This window comes from Aspergillus oryzae, chromosome 4 (assembly GCF_000184455.2).
Source record: "Aspergillus oryzae RIB40 DNA, chromosome 4".
Lineage (NCBI taxonomy): Eukaryota > Fungi > Ascomycota > Eurotiomycetes > Eurotiales > Aspergillaceae > Aspergillus > Aspergillus oryzae.
In genome coordinates this window covers 954605-970110 of record NC_036438.1, presented here as the reverse complement: position 1 = coordinate 970110, position 15506 = coordinate 954605, and the positions used below count along the sequence as shown (strand labels likewise).

Here is a 15506-nt window from a genome sequence, read left to right as displayed (position 1 = left end):
AGATCAATTGACTCAAAGCCCGCCTTACTAGGCTGTCGGATACCAGTCTATACCGAATCCGGGATGATATTAACAACGCCAGGCTTATGACCGAGGTGGAACCTGGGCATTAATTTAGTGGTTTGAAGGCTCGTAATTATGGCTGCGTGAAGCAAGAGAGAGTCGAGACCTGGTAACTCGATGTGCTTAAATTCCCTATCAATAGTAAGAGGGCAAGAATGCCGGTAACTGTACTACGCAATGTTGACATATCTATCTATGTATTGGGGTATAAAGGGAGATCAAAAAGTAGGACTAAGTTTCATGACAGTAAGTAAGAGGAGGAATAATGAAACGCAAAAAAAAAGATGTTGACGAGAGTGGGATTTGAACCCACGCCCCTTTCGAGACTGGAACCTTACTCCAGCTAAGAGATTATTAGTTATTTGTTCGACAAGAAAGTGATTATAAGTAGTACTAACCGCCTTAGACCGCTCGGCCATCTCGCCTTTAGTTAATACCTAGCAAAAAGTATGACTTATAATCCAAAAATAAAAGGAGGATCAGCACATATCGCAAATATCTTTACCTGGGGATTGGAATGTTTTGTGTCCGGTTATATTAAATCATAAATTTCTCAATATTTCTAATTCTTCAAGCTTAGTTTTTACTTCTGCTATAGTTAATACTTGCACATATTAATAGCACCATCCAAATTTCCGATGATCCTCTTGCACACCTCGTGTCTTCAACATCTATATATAATCACAAGTGATGTTGATTGATAGTCCACGCAACAATATGCCTATTATGGTCTGGCTCAAGTATTCTCAAGCCCAAGAGCCATAGGGTAAAACAGAAGTCAATAGCCTACATACAAGGAAGCTGTGAAAGACATTGAGCTTTCTGTGATATACCCAAAATACAGACTTGTTCTCCCAAACCTATCTTTACACTAACTAGGCAAGATGTACATCGAAGCCCTTTTTATGTAGCATATACCAAAGAGCTAATGCGTTATTATTAGTATATTTTTTCCCTCGACAGAGTCGTTAATACCAACAAGAAAAAAAGGCCGATTGCATGATAAAATATCACGATATAAAATATTCCAATGTACACACCCGACTTTGTATACTGGAAGGCTAAGATTATTCCCACATTTGCCTAAGTACAAAAGTGGCAAGGTTACCTTTTATCGTGACCTTTCAGCCACCAGAAAGGTGAATGTTCAGCAGTGGGGCACTTATTCACAAACTGTTGGAACTCATATAACCACTAGGCTTACCAGACCTCTACAAGCAGTTGATATTTTCTTCTTTTCTACTGATTCTGAATAAGGATTCAATCAAGCACCACATAACCAGGAAGGGCTCCTGTCCGTTGAACTCATGGCCAACAACCCTGAACTTATAACAAAAAGAGAAGTCCCGTCCGACGCCATTGCGGAGGCTGCTCTCTCCACGAATTCCCAGCGAACGGATACCCTGCCGGCAATTGGTATAACTAGGCGTACAAGGAAAAGGCACACGGTAGCAGAGAAGCTCCGAGTTATCTCCTACTACCGAGAGACAAAAGAACTTGACATTGCTACCAACGAGTTGAAGCCAATATCTGTCAAAACTGCATCGGCTAGGTTCAATATCCAGCCACGGTCACTCAGACGATGGCTAGACAGGGAGAGATCCTTAAAGACCCTACCAGACAGTCGGATGAATGTTCTAGCCCCGCCGTCTAGTCATGAGCAACCTGGAAACCTTCGTCTCACACGTCGGAAAATAGTCGAGCTTGGCATAATAGCCAAAAGCGACTGGATTAAAGTAAGTTCCTCGTGCAATAAACGTACCCCCCTCATGCTTACCATCGCAGGTTCACCCAGAGTACCATCCCGTGCCATTTGTCGGGATAGAATCAGGAAAGAAAGGTCGTCTACATACACTCGATGACGCTTACAAGTTCCTTGGCATGGAACAAGAACCTCCCCATCCAGGTCACCCAACCGAGCCAGAATCACCCAGCGTTCTCAGCGACGTATTATTCGAGATACAAGATACACAGTCATACACGAAGGATGGGTTGAACTATTCATATGAGACGCGTCCCGTAGTTGAAATCAGTAAGACGCTCTATTCCCTGTCCCCGAGCATGAGCGACGAAAGAAATGATCTTCAGGCACCCCTGGCTCAGGAAGATATATCCCCTACTTTGCATCATGGAAATACACGTGTCTACTATCAAGATTTGAAGAACTGTGTTGCAATAGTATGCCGAGAATTGTTGAAAGCGAGCGATAATATTGAATATGTTATACCGGTGAGAGTTGGATTCGACTACGATGCGCCGTATGCGAGCACACCGACACAATGGGGTGCCATTCTCTCATTTCTTGATAATGCCAAAATTCTGCTTCCCTTGGCTTTATCGATGCGGGGTCCCAATACTTTACGTTTTTCTGCGCCTGATCAATACTTCCTTCAAGGGTGGACAATTGACCACGTCGCTGCCAACGGCCGAGATCACACAAAGAGGCAGTATTATGGGCTCCTGACGACCAATCTCTCCAATTTTCATGCTTCCCCAGTTTTACATATTACAGACGTTGATATGTTGTTTCTCTGTGACCCCGAAAGTCCCAAATGGAGACCACGCCGTTTCTCTACAACCTGGACGCTCTATGATACCATTCTTCATGCTACTTATAGGCGCACAGCACCGGTTACACCAGTTGTTGGGGTGTATAGCGACCTCTCAGTCTTGGTTAACCAAATTCGCTTACGCGGCTCAAGAGTATCATTCATGAGCACCCCATTAAGGAAGCAGCCATTTGAATACCTTCGTCAAGAAGATTTTAGGCTAAAACATACAATCTCTGAATCAGATATCCCATCTGACCTAATCAGACAAGTTTTGCTCCTAGAGCACACTAGACAAAGCCAAGACGATGATACTGCCGAAGAATATCTTGCTGATAATGATAGAAGGGCGAATACGACTGCAAATATGAAAAGACGTAATCTGATGAAACGAAACTCGCTCTTTCTTCTTTTGCGGTCAGGGGAGCGTTTGGTGGACAACAAACCTAGGTGTGAATTTTATACCTGTCCTCTGCCAAAAGTTGCAAACTCACGCTATTGTGGTATACACTCGGCGGAAATCTTACAAATCGCATCGAGCCGCAGCACGGAACGAAGAATGGATGACAAGGAGAATTCACAGCTCGAATGGAATCTTACCTCCCGAAGCCACTGCGAGCGGGAACTCAAGCTCCTTAAAGAGTATCTCCTGAAAAGCCCCCAGGCTAATTGGATTATTGATTTTGAGTTCTTGTCAATCAGAGCAAAATCGCCCATACCTCTGCAGGTGTCTATCCGACGAATGGACGGCGAAACACTTCTGAGTACAAACGTTGATTACGGAATATCGCTCAGTGAAATTATTGAAGCTGTAACTCCATACACTGGAGCTAATATTGGTCCATTCCTTGTTCGGCTGTACAAGAGTTACCGAACGAATGGAATGAAACCGTCGCAGATCCGAGGACACATCCTCAAGTTAGGCTACAGCCCTGGTAAAGTCAATATATTCAGCTGGTATAGCGCTCAGGATATGCAGTGTTTCCAAAGGATACTCACTGGTATGGACGAATTAATAGTGAAGCGTCGGAGCCACTTCCCATGCAAAAATTTCAACACGATTAATATTGCAGTGCTATGTCGGAAGCTTTTGCCAGCAGGGTGGTCATGTATGACTCTCGAGGCGACTCATACAAGGTTGCTGGAGAGTCAGTCAAGATATGTGGACATTGATCTATACCACACGGCCGAGTATGATACACAAGCAGTCGCAGACATTGTTAGAGCCATGACTGAGATTGTATAGCTGCCTATACACATAATGAAATTACTCGGGTTATGTCCCTACTAGGTTAGAAAGGAGATCCTCGAAGGATTAATTCAATTAGAAATGGATATCCAACTAATCGAGCTCATGGGAGTAAAAAAAAGAAAAGATCCAGCATATGTACGAATTGCCTGCACCGTAAACATTTTACATATTTAGTCCTTTAGAAGACAATGTTTATAGTAAAGTTACTGCTTGATATATGCAAAACAACAAAAGCAATTCAACCAATAGGCGAGATGGCCGAGCGGTCTAAGGCGGTTAGTACTACTGATAATCGCTTTCTTGGCAAACAAATAACTAATAATCTCTTAGCTGGAGTAAGGTTCCAGTCTCGAAAGGGGCGTGGGTTCAAATCCCACTCTCGTCAACATCTTTTTTTTTTGCCTTTTTCTTCTCTACTGTTGACCTAGGGACAACCAAGCTGTGTACTGAGAGAAGGCATATTATTTTTGACAGTCTTGTGATAACAAACAAACCTTTATTTGTATGGCGTCGCAGCCGATGTAATATGTCGAATGCCAAAACCTAAGCACAACCGCCGCATATCACCGATGACTGTACATTGAAACTGTTGTATGGCAAAAGACTTCCCTATAACGAAAATGGTCACTTGGGAGTGAACATCCCACTCCTCTATTACCTACTATCATCCATTCACAACCTCTTAGTTTACCTTGGCCACCGAATATGGCATTACGAGAACGCCACCGATCTATCAGCTGTATCACTTAACGGACTTTATCACTAGAATGCTGCTTTTAACAATATCTCTCCAGTCAAGCTCGTATGAATACATAAATATATGATGCAGTTGATTGATTAGAAGCTCTTGATATCCCGGACAACTGCAGCCTTTCAGACAGGGAGGGTCTGATTAACTCAAGTAAAGGAGGGGATGACTACAAAGTACCATTTTCCGTATTTAGGTGTAGACTTTTCGTCAACCAACCTATTGCATGCTTCAGTACAGATAGCCTGTGCGTAGTCCTTGGGTCTTCTGGTCTAAGTACATTGCTGTCCCTGTCCTGCATATCAAGAAATCAGTATACCTTAGGGTTTCTACAGAAGCCTACGGAGCTAATAGCTTTTCAAGACTAAAATCTATATACATAACATGATCCGATCGGTCAATCTAATTGAAAATACATATAGTCATATAGATACAAGTATTCAATGTCTGTGGCCATATCCCTACGAGTATCAAAGCTTCTCGTGCTCTAATAAACATTTCCCTAAGTATTTATAACACCTCCTCACACCGCAGCCTTGCCAATTTAGAAAATAAGCGGCTTAATTAACCACCTGCCCTAACCATAATACAATATACATAGCTGGGTTAGTTTAGTGAATTAATCGTAGCTACCAAAAATAGTATAAGATTTCGTTAGTTTACCTCTATCGCCATACCTGGATCAAAAGGGACAGCATTCAGCTGAAGAATAAAAGCAAAACACCCCGGGTTGGGGAGGCTGGCCTGATTATTCAAATTTCACATCAACACTAACACAAGGCTGCCAAGTCCGGGAGGTTTATGCCTGCTTTAAAGAGCCTTGTCTCCTTTACCCCCGCTCCTCTTTAAAGCCCGTTGCTTGCATCCCCGCACCTAGACGCGTCAAGAAGCGTAGTATCATAAACTTCGACAGCACAACCTACACAGGGCAACCCAAACCAGCCCAAAAATGCGTCAAACTGCTTTTCTACGCCAGTTTTTCCTCCCTCCCACCTCCGTCAAAATCGGCCGTTTCCTTTGCAACATCGATTGCCCACACCAAGATTACCACGACCCAGCTCTGCAATCCGCGCCCCCGGTTATAGAGAAAGTGCAAACCCAGTATTCCGGCAGCGAGGCCTTGTCCAGCACCAATACGTTCGCCTCCGACCTCACTGCCCTGCTCTCAACATGGATATCAACCCGCACGGCAGCCGCGATTCACACCTCTACAAGCCAAGTGAAGACGTACTACCTGGATAACAGTGAGCAGTGGTTTAGGGACGCAGTCCAGCAAGAAGAAGTTCGGAAATGGATAGAGCGGGTTATCGACGAGGGCGAGTCCATCTATCTCGTCGTTGGGTATCATACAGTTCTGGATGCACGGATCGGGGTGCAGAAGTCGGAGGGGAAGGAGATAGGTGGCCAGCTGACGGCTCCTATATCTGCAGGTTTAAATGCGTCGGGCGTAGTCGTGCCGCTTGGGGGATTGGTCGATCCTTCGGTCGGCGGGTCTAGAGATCATAGTGAGAGTCTCGAGATGCAGTTTGAGGCTCCCGGTGAACAGATTGTTGCGGTGCAGTATCGCAAGGTCAAGTTTGGGTTTCTTTCGTCGAGGAATGTGGATACGGCGGCTCTTAAAAAAGTAGCTAGGTGGAAGCGTTATGATCGTCCCCGATATCTACAGAGCGAGGCGGATGATATGGTGGAGGTTGAGTTGGAGGATCTGTTGGATTTGGATGGGGAATTTGAGGAGCATCGTATTGGCTCGGAGACTATTTTATTTGCAGCCTAAATGAGGATCTGTAATTTTTATAGAAACTGCCATAGAGGGACTGGCATGATCTAGAAGTGCTCAGAAACCCCTCACTCTCATGATCCATTGTGGGTATAGATTGACATTTTTGCATCGATACAAGTAGACATCATACTCAGCCTCGCCTAGGCGCAGAGGTCCTTCAAATTAGTGACGTGGCTGGGGGCGAGGCTGAGCTCACCATATTTTTTAGCCAAGGGTGCCTAAGATCACCGGAATACAAACAACAATTGCAATTATCTTTTCCTTTCATCCTTGTCTCTCTTTCAATCCTTTTGTTTTGCGTATTGATACCGACCAAGTTGACATGGATACCGAAGTGATTACCACCCAAGCCGACACGGATCCAGCCCAGTTAGCCAACCAAGGGCTTTTACTGGAAGAGCAGTATCATTGCACCGGAGATGCTAGAACTCTTTGTGCGGCTATAGGCGTATTCCAAAAGCTACTTACTATCACACCTCAGGACGACTCTCGGTTGCCGCACTATTTAGAGTCTTGGTTGCGCAATGCCAGATATTTACGCGATTTAGTCCCTGCTCAGGGTGATCTTGGGGAGACGTATTCTATTTGCCGCACAGTATTAGAACTAATTGGGGAAGTCAAACCCATTGTATCACAAGTGAGGTGGAAGCTAGTGATTCGCAAGACAGTGAACGGGGAGACAATAAGGCAAACCATTTCTGTTCTCGAACCGAACAGTGGATCACTCTGGCTATCATTGCCGAAGCCTTTCATGCAAGCTATAGACAAAGGAAAGAAATAGAAGATCACGATCGGGCAACCGCGATATATTGGCGGATCTTGGATGAGATTCCTAAGAACATACCGATATTTGCGTACTTCTTGGACCACCTCGCTAGAGCGCTAAAGGAAAGGTATTCTCATGACAACCAAACAAAATATTTAGATCTCTCAATTGAGGTTTCTCGCCAGGCTGTCCAAGCGACGGATGAAGATGATTCAGAATTAATCCCTCGACTTGAACGTCTGGGATGCCGCCTCCGTGAACGATATGAGCGCACGGAGGATATCGAAACTCTACAGGAGATACAACAGTTGGGTTTGCAAGTAATGCGATTCACGCCGAAAGTCGATTCCAACATGGCACTGCTATTGTACAACTCCGGAAAAGCCTATCTTTTACATTGGGCGCAGACGGAGGATAGGGACGCACTGGAGAAAGCCATTATTGTAACAAGGCAATCAGTGGAGTGCACGCCGGAAGGTGACGATGGTCTCGCAAATAGACTCCGTAGCCTGGGGGCCTGCGCGTTTGCTATGTTCAAGCACACAGACCGAATGGAAGATCTTGACAATTGGATAGATGCATTTCGCAGGGCAGCACAATTAGTGCCTAATAATCATCCGACTCAGTCAAACTCTAGTGCTCTGCTACGCAATGCCCTTCTTGTGCGCTTTCAGGCTCAAGGGAATCTCCAAGACATCGATTCAGTTCTCTCGGCGAGTCGTGAGGCTGCGGCTGCTGGGGCTGGCGAGAATGACCATGACGCGTGGGCTTTATACCATCTAGGCAGTCAATTGGACTTCAAATACGTCAATACTGGCGATGTGGACTGCCTTCACGAAGCAATTCAAGTATGTAGCCAGGCACTAGATCGACCGGGCGAAGATCATGTTATCTGTGCCAAAATCCTAGCACTCCGTGGACAATGCCTTCGGGAATTGTTTGAGCACACTGGGGATATATCTGAACTTGAAAGGGCTATCACGGATTGCAAACAAGCAGCCGAGATCATGCCTGAGGACCACCATGCACTTCCAGGGATCCTGCAGAGGCTGGCATTTTCCTCCCAGGAGCAGTACCAATTGTCCGGAGAGATAAAGTATCTGGAAGAAGCAATCAAGATAGCCCATCGATCGCTCAGCCTGGCATCTATTTATGGCCATGAAATGTCGAAGTTCTTGTCCACTCTAGGAGGCATTCTTTTGCGCCGATATAGTGCTACGTTGAGGTTACGGGACCTTGACGACGCTATTAAAGCACTGCGCAAATCATTGGAAAACGAGTCCCAAATGCCCAAGGTTGTCACTGCAACTAACCTGGATATTCTCGCAAGTTGTCTAGGTACCCGGTATCGCCGTAGCGGAGATCAAAGAGACCTCCAAGGGGCAGAACACGCGTCACGGCAGGCAGTCGAAATCGCACCCGCCAGCCATGCCGGGCTGCCAGCAATCTTGTCCAACTTGGGCCGTTACCTCATGGAGCTTTTTCAAGCAACAAGGGAGCCCAACTATCTTGAAGAATCAATGCAGACGTTCACATGTGCCCTCGATCGAGTACGAAGTCCTTTGCATGCTCAATTGTGCCTCGGCGTCATGGCGGGCTGTAGGCGCATTATGTATATGATTACACACAACGACGAGCACCTTGAAGCTGCTATTGAAATTTGCCGCAAGTCCATCGCTGCTCTTCCGACTGAAACTGACATTCTTGCTGATTGCCAAGACGAGCTTGCACTTCTTCTTCATTGCCAGAATTCTGATGATCAAGAAGAGGCACTGGGTTTGAGCTTACAAGTGTGGAACTCTCTCAGAGCCTCTCCCTTCGGACGCATTAGAGCGGCAAATCGGGCAGTTACAATCTACATCGAACAATCTAACCTTGAGAAAGCCTATGCACTTGCCACAGCGGCAATTGATGTTCTCCCACTTGTTCACAATCAGTCACTCACCCTTCAAGATCAGCAAGAGGTTGTGCAGGTCTTCTCCGGTCTGGCCACATATGCATTTTCCCTGGCGTTGAGAACTAAACGCTCTCCTATTGAAGCACTCGACTTGTTAGAACGCGGACGCGGTGTTATCCTGAGGCTTCTGATGAATGACCGGAGTGACCTGTTTAAACGCCGGAATACACAGCTGGGTTTGTCTGCAGAAGTTGAAATTCCGCTCTATGAGATGCACACCCCTACTGTGAGCCTTTGCTCAGGCAATGCAGCCAACTACCACTTCGATAGTCAGAGAGCTCAAGGAGGATCTGAAGCACCCACAGAGGACATCCATTTTAGTCCAACAGTAGACTCTTCCGAGAAGAGAGTCACGGAAGAAGAAGTTAAGGAAGGCGCAGCGAGGGGTAGGGTTATTATCGTCAACATCACTAGCGTGGGGAGTGACGCTTTAGTTATTTCCTCAACTGGTCTCAAAGTAATCCATCTTCAAGGCCTCGACCCCGACGAAGCCAGAGACTGGATCAAGAAGGACATGACAGCTACCTCAGTCAACCGCGGTGCGAATAACAAAGCCTACTTGCGCTTTCTCTCCTGGCTGTGGAGGGTGTGCGTCAAGCCTGTTTTTGATGGGCTCCAATATAAAGTGCATGATTCTCCGGAAGACATGCCAAGGGTGTGGTGGGTTGGAACAGGGCTGGCCAGCTCATTTCCCTTTCATGCGGCAGGCAATCACCTTACGGAACGAAACGAGAGCGCCAATTCTCGAGTGCTTTCTTCTTACACTCCGTCCTTGAGAGCCCTCTTATATACAAGGAATCGAGAGCCTCTATCCAACCAGGCAACTCAGTGCCCAAAGCTCCTCACAGTGTCCATGGCCACCACGCCCGGTGCTGATGATCTGGACGGTGTCTTGGCAGAGATAGTCGCCGTGACAGACACAATCGGGAACTATGTTCATGCGGAATGCCTCAGCCAACCTGATGCTGACACAGTCAAGAGACGACTCGCAGACTGCCATATTGCCCACTTCGCCTGCCACGGGGTATCAGAGCCCAGGGACCCATCTCAAAGCGGACTATTACTCCAGACCATTGGCGACTCGCCAGAACAGGACAGGCTTACAGTCGGCAGTCTGTACGAGATTGACTGTTCACAAGGCCAGATCGCCTATCTATCCGCATGCTCAACCGCCGAGAACCGATCCAAATGGCTTGTCGATGAGGTGCTGCATGTCGTGAGCGGGTTTCAGGTTGCCGGATTCCGGAACGTGATTGGGTGTCTGTGGCCTGCTGACGATACTGTTTGTGCAGAGATTGCAAAGCCGTTTTATTATGAACTGTGTCGTGGTGGAAAGATGGAGTATAATGACGGCACGGTCTCATTGGCACTTCACAAGGCCGTCTTGCAGATTTCAAGGAGTTCCCAGTACCGCAAGCGGCCTTTGCATTGGGCACAGTATGTTCATTTTGGCGCCTGAGTACAGGACTACATGATAGTTCAGTCAATCATATATCAAAGCCTTTCGGTTCACAGGCCTTGCCTATTGTTGGTTTGAAGAAAGCCTCGGCTAGAAGCATTGAATCTTCACGTTCGCTTTGATTAATATAATTGAATAAGAGGGCAAAAATTCAACCAAGGCGAGATGGCCGAGCGGTCTAAGGCGGTTAGTACCACTATTATCACTTTCTAATCAAACAAATAACTAATAATCTCTCAGCTGGAGTAAGGTTCCAGTCTCGAAAGGGGCGTGGGTTCAAATCCCACTCTCGTCAACATCTTTTTTTGCTTTTCTTTCGGTATCTTCCACCAGTATTTTGTTAATTATCTTGCTCCTGTAAACGAGACGCAATGATTGTTCATCTAGAACTGGGAAAAATGTGGAAATACTTTATGGATAATATTAAATTTGATAACGAATCCTTTACAGCTATGCTGTATGGCGCACGAGTCGTAGTTACAACGCTTCCCTGGTAGCAATTACTATTCGATCTATAGCGTACTATAAGCAAGCTGCTGACAGTACATACTGCAGACAGATAGCTAGTCACATTGAACCTGTCGGCTGTTATAAGTCAAGAAATTAGAGACAGCTCAAGTACCGCCAGGACTATGTGTATCTACTATCTAACCCTGGAGACGAAGACCCCCCGTCCGCACCATGGTGCCTAATACCCATTTACTCTGTGAATGTGTACGGACAAAGGACTGAAGTCAACTTCGGCTAAATGTCGGAGGACCGGTTGACGATCATATCCTAAAATGATGAACATCGTCCTAGTGCGGGGAAATAACCGATAGTTTGCGCTCAACGACTGTGACTTCGAGTAGATTTAATCTGGGTACTATGCACTCTGATGTCAGAGTTGATGACATCTATCTTAGGCCCCCATACCTCGAGTCATGGGCATGCAGGGACGGAGTCTGTATTGGGCTCAGTCACCCCCACAAGCGTTATATTTCCCTTTCCTTACTCAACATTGCGGAGCTCTCGGCGATATGTCCGGTCCTAGTATAGTGGTTGAAAGTACGGAGGAGCCAGATAGACCTCTCCCCTCTCGGTAGCACAGAAACAGTACTTCGGAGATCCCGGTGAATGTCGAGGTATACAGCCCAGTGTGGTGACTTCCGAAAGTATTCACGCTCGAGATCATATATTCCGCTAGACGGCCATTCACATTCAGAGCATAATCCAGAGACTGGCCGGCCCAGGGCGAACATGGCTTCCATCCTTCCGAACAGCGAAGCTACATCCAGTTCAATTGGATACTCGAGACAATCGGTTAAATCTTCGCTGGCAGAGGCTACGCGATCGACTAAGTGTGCTTCAAAACGATGTCACCCCATTGCGGAGAAAGCAAATTCCTTCGGAGTAACTCCTTGCGTCTGGGCATGTTTAAAAGATGTGCCAAGGCACCCTATCCATGCGTGAGGGGAGTCGGGGCCTTCACCACTACAGTATCTACCGGGTGGAGTAGTGGAGGAGTATCTCGCGGGAAATGTGGCTCTTGACCCTAGGATTCTTGGCAACAACAGGGCCATCATTATTCTTGGCCCCAGGGCTTGGCATAGATGCCTTTCCTCCATGGCGGGGTTTGGTAGAGGGGGTTTATTTATTGGAACTGGATCACCCAAAAGGTGCAGGGCAGACGCACTGTGACGAGTCCACCATCCCCCCTATGGCGTCTCTTGCGACCACCGGGTGGCCAGGAGCCCTGCCTGACTGGTCTAATTTGAATGTGCTGCATCGCAATACATTGGCCCCCAGGGCGCACTTTTACCTCTACCCGAACGAGGAAGCGGCCCTGACATTCGATCGTGAGGAGAGTCTATTCCACAGCCTGAATGGGACTTGGAAATTTCACTATGATGCCTCCCCATTCGTGTCCCCCTCCTGGGACAGTAATGTGAATGATTGGGATGATATCGTGGTGCCTGGTATGTGGCAGACGCAAGGGTACGGCCGCCCACATTATACCAATATTGACTACCCTTTCCCTGCTACCCCACCGAACGTCTCATATATGAACCCAACAGGGTCATACTGGCGTGAATTTGAAGTCCCCTCGGACTGGGACGGGCAGCAGATTCGTCTTCGTTATGAAGGGGTGGACAGTGCATTCCATGTCTATGTCAATGGCGAGGAAGTTGGCTATAGTCAAGGTAGCCGAAACCCTAGCGAGTTTGACATCACCGAATACCTCTCACCTAATGATACCAACACACTTGCGACTCGGGTCTACCAATGGTCTGATGGCTCCTACCTCGAGGATCAGGATCAATGGTGGCTTTCAGGGATCTTCCGAGATGTCTACCTCATACCGTTCCCTCAGTCTGCTATTACAGACTTCAGTGTCATGCCAGAGTTGGATGATAGTCTTGAGATTGGCACCTTAAACGTCAATGTGAGTACCCAGGGAGAAGATGGTGACATGAGTATTAAGGTCCTCCTGCCGAATGGGGGGGTATTAGACAGCTGGTCAGGATCATCATCGGATCGCTACTCCAAGAGAGTAGAGGGGGATGATTTACACCTCTGGTCTGCTGAAACTCCCAACTTATATACGATCCTAATCGAATTCAATGGCCGTACTATTAGCCAGAAAGTTGGGTTCCGCCGGGTTGAAATGAGTGGCTCAAACTTTCTAGTTAATGGAAAGCCCATTATTATCTATGGGGTTAATCGCCACGAACATCACTATTTGTCCGGTCGAACTGTTCCTTACGAGGCAATGCGCGCAGACTTGATTCAGATGAAGCGCTCTAATATCAACACTATTCGCACTGCTCATCAGCCACCACACCCGGCATTTTTCGATGTGGCTGATGAACTGGGCTTCTACGTGATCTCTGAGGCAGATCTTGAATGTCACGGGTTTGGTCATATTGAAGATACCGAGGAACAGGCGGCGACATGGTTGTCTGATAACCCCGAATGGACACATGCATACTTGGATCGGGCCCAGCAGGTGGTAGAGCGGTTCAAGAATCATGTATCCGTGATTATCTGGTCCCTTGGCAATGAATGCTTTTATGGTCAGAACCAGGCAGCCATGTACCAGTGGATTAAGGAGAGGGACCCCTCACGAATCATCCACTATGAACAGGACCGGAAGGCCGAATCAGCAGATATCTATAGCCATATGTATTCCAGTCCGGATACTATGCTTGAGCACATGGCAAATCACACGGATAAGCCTCTGATTCTTTGCGAATATGCGCAGTAAGTATTACTTCCAGGATAGGATGGGATTGGCTGCTGACAATGGTCAAAGTGCAATGGGTAACGGCCCTGGTGGACTAGAGGAGTACGTTGCCCTGTTTAGATCGGAGCCTCTCTCCCAGGGAGGACTCGTCTGGGAATGGAACAACCACGGCTTGTTAAAGAAAGAAGGGGACCTGGAGTATTTCGCCTATGGTGGTGACTTTGGGGACGAGCCTAATGATGCCGACTTCATCATGGACGGTCTGACCCTCTCTGATCATACACCTATGCCCAGTCTGCTGGAGTACGCCAAGATCATCCAGCCGGTCACTGTACGCTTGACCGAGGACTCTAGCCAGATGATTGTGACCAACCATTACGACTTTGTTGACCTCAGCGGACTGAATGTGTTCTGGCATATGGTCTATGACGGCCGGACGACCAACCGGACTGAACTAACGCTGCCCCGTGTACCAGCCGGGGAGAATCGCACTGTGGACCTGCCACTAAATATCGATGATGTCTCCCAAGAAGCGTGGTTAACGATTGAGTTTGAACTGAAGGAGAATCGAATCTGGGCAGACCAGGGCCACATTGTGGCTTGGGACCAGCTCTACCTGCCTGGGACTTCTGTCCAGCGCTCAATGGCAGCTGTTGGGCGTGCTGTGTCACCCTCTGCACGCCAGGCAGGGCTGCAAGTAACCCAGGACCGAGCAAAACTCAACATCACCACCGGTGGGACGGCCTTTGGATTTGACCTCCTGCAGGGCAATGTCACCTGGGAAGTGGATGGCGTCAGCATGTTCCAGCAGGGACCGGAGCTCTACTTCTACCGAGCAATGACTCAAAATGACGAGGCAAGTGCAGGTGACGGCGTGGAATGGGATGCGGCCAAGGTCGGTATGATGCATACGCAGGTTCGGGACGTGACATGGTCACAGTCAGAGAACGGAGTGACGGTTCACTTCCAGATCCGCGTGGCCCCAAAGGTACTCGAATGGGGCGTGGAAGCCGATCTTATTTACACCGTGTCTACTGGGGACCCGGCAATTCGTGTTCAAGCCAGGGGTGAGTTTGTGGGTAAGAACACGCCGTCTGTCGTTCCCCGTATCGGACTTATGGCTGTCATGTCCAAAGAGTTCAGTGATGTGAGCTGGTTTGGACGAGGCCCAGGAGAGAACTATAAGGACTCGAAGCAGGCATGCCGCATGGGTCGATATGAGTCGACTGTGGAGGACTTATTTACGTACTACGACTACCCACAGGAGAACGGAAACCGTGAGGACCTGCGATGGCTGCAGGTTTCTAACGGAGAGGTGACATTGGATGTGCGTCGTGCAGATGAGGGCGCCTCATTCAGCTTCACGGCTGGACGATATATGCCATTCGACCTGAATGATGCAAAGCACCCTCATGATCTCAATCCTCTCAACGTCACTGTGCTCAATCTCGACTATGACAACCATGGCTTGGGATCCGCGACTGTCGGTCCTAAGCCATTCGAGAAGTACAAGTGTAGGACGGAGCCATTCGATTTTACATTTGTGATGAGCTTGGCCTAGGGGGATGGCGTTTGATTAATGTGTTTCAATTCAGATGCCAAATTCGAGTGGCTGTAGTCCTATTCGGAGTATCCAATAGTCTATAAGAATACTCAATCAATCAAGGTTATATTGACTTGTTGGATCCCATCTGTAGAGTCTACAT

General features: G+C 47.5%; 3 protein-coding genes across 3 annotated transcripts; all 3 read left to right on the top strand.

Annotated features, from left to right (window-relative positions):
- Nucleotides 1–5561: 5561 nt before the first annotated feature.
- Nucleotides 5562–6386, top strand: AO090012000392 (uncharacterized protein; the record flags this gene model as incomplete). The annotated part of the gene is made up of 1 exon (XM_001727363.1): nt 5562–6386. The coding sequence occupies one exon, from the start codon at nt 5562–5564 to the stop codon at nt 6384–6386; it is 825 nt and encodes a 274-aa protein (XP_001727415.1).
- Nucleotides 6387–7481: 1095 nt separating this feature from the next.
- On the top strand, nt 7482–10574 carry AO090012000390 (uncharacterized protein; the record flags this gene model as incomplete). Its single annotated transcript, XM_001727362.3, has 1 exon — nt 7482–10574. One exon carries the CDS (start codon nt 7482–7484, stop codon nt 10572–10574), a length of 3093 nt encoding a protein of 1030 aa, XP_001727414.3.
- A 1699-nt stretch (nt 10575–12273) lies between these two features.
- Nucleotides 12274–15361, top strand: AO090012000389 (putative beta-galactosidase; the record flags this gene model as incomplete). The annotated part of the gene is made up of 2 exons (XM_001727361.1): nt 12274–13817; nt 13870–15361. The coding sequence occupies 2 exons, from the start codon at nt 12274–12276 to the stop codon at nt 15359–15361; spliced, it is 3036 nt and encodes a 1011-aa protein (XP_001727413.1).
- Nucleotides 15362–15506: the final 145 nt, after the last annotated feature.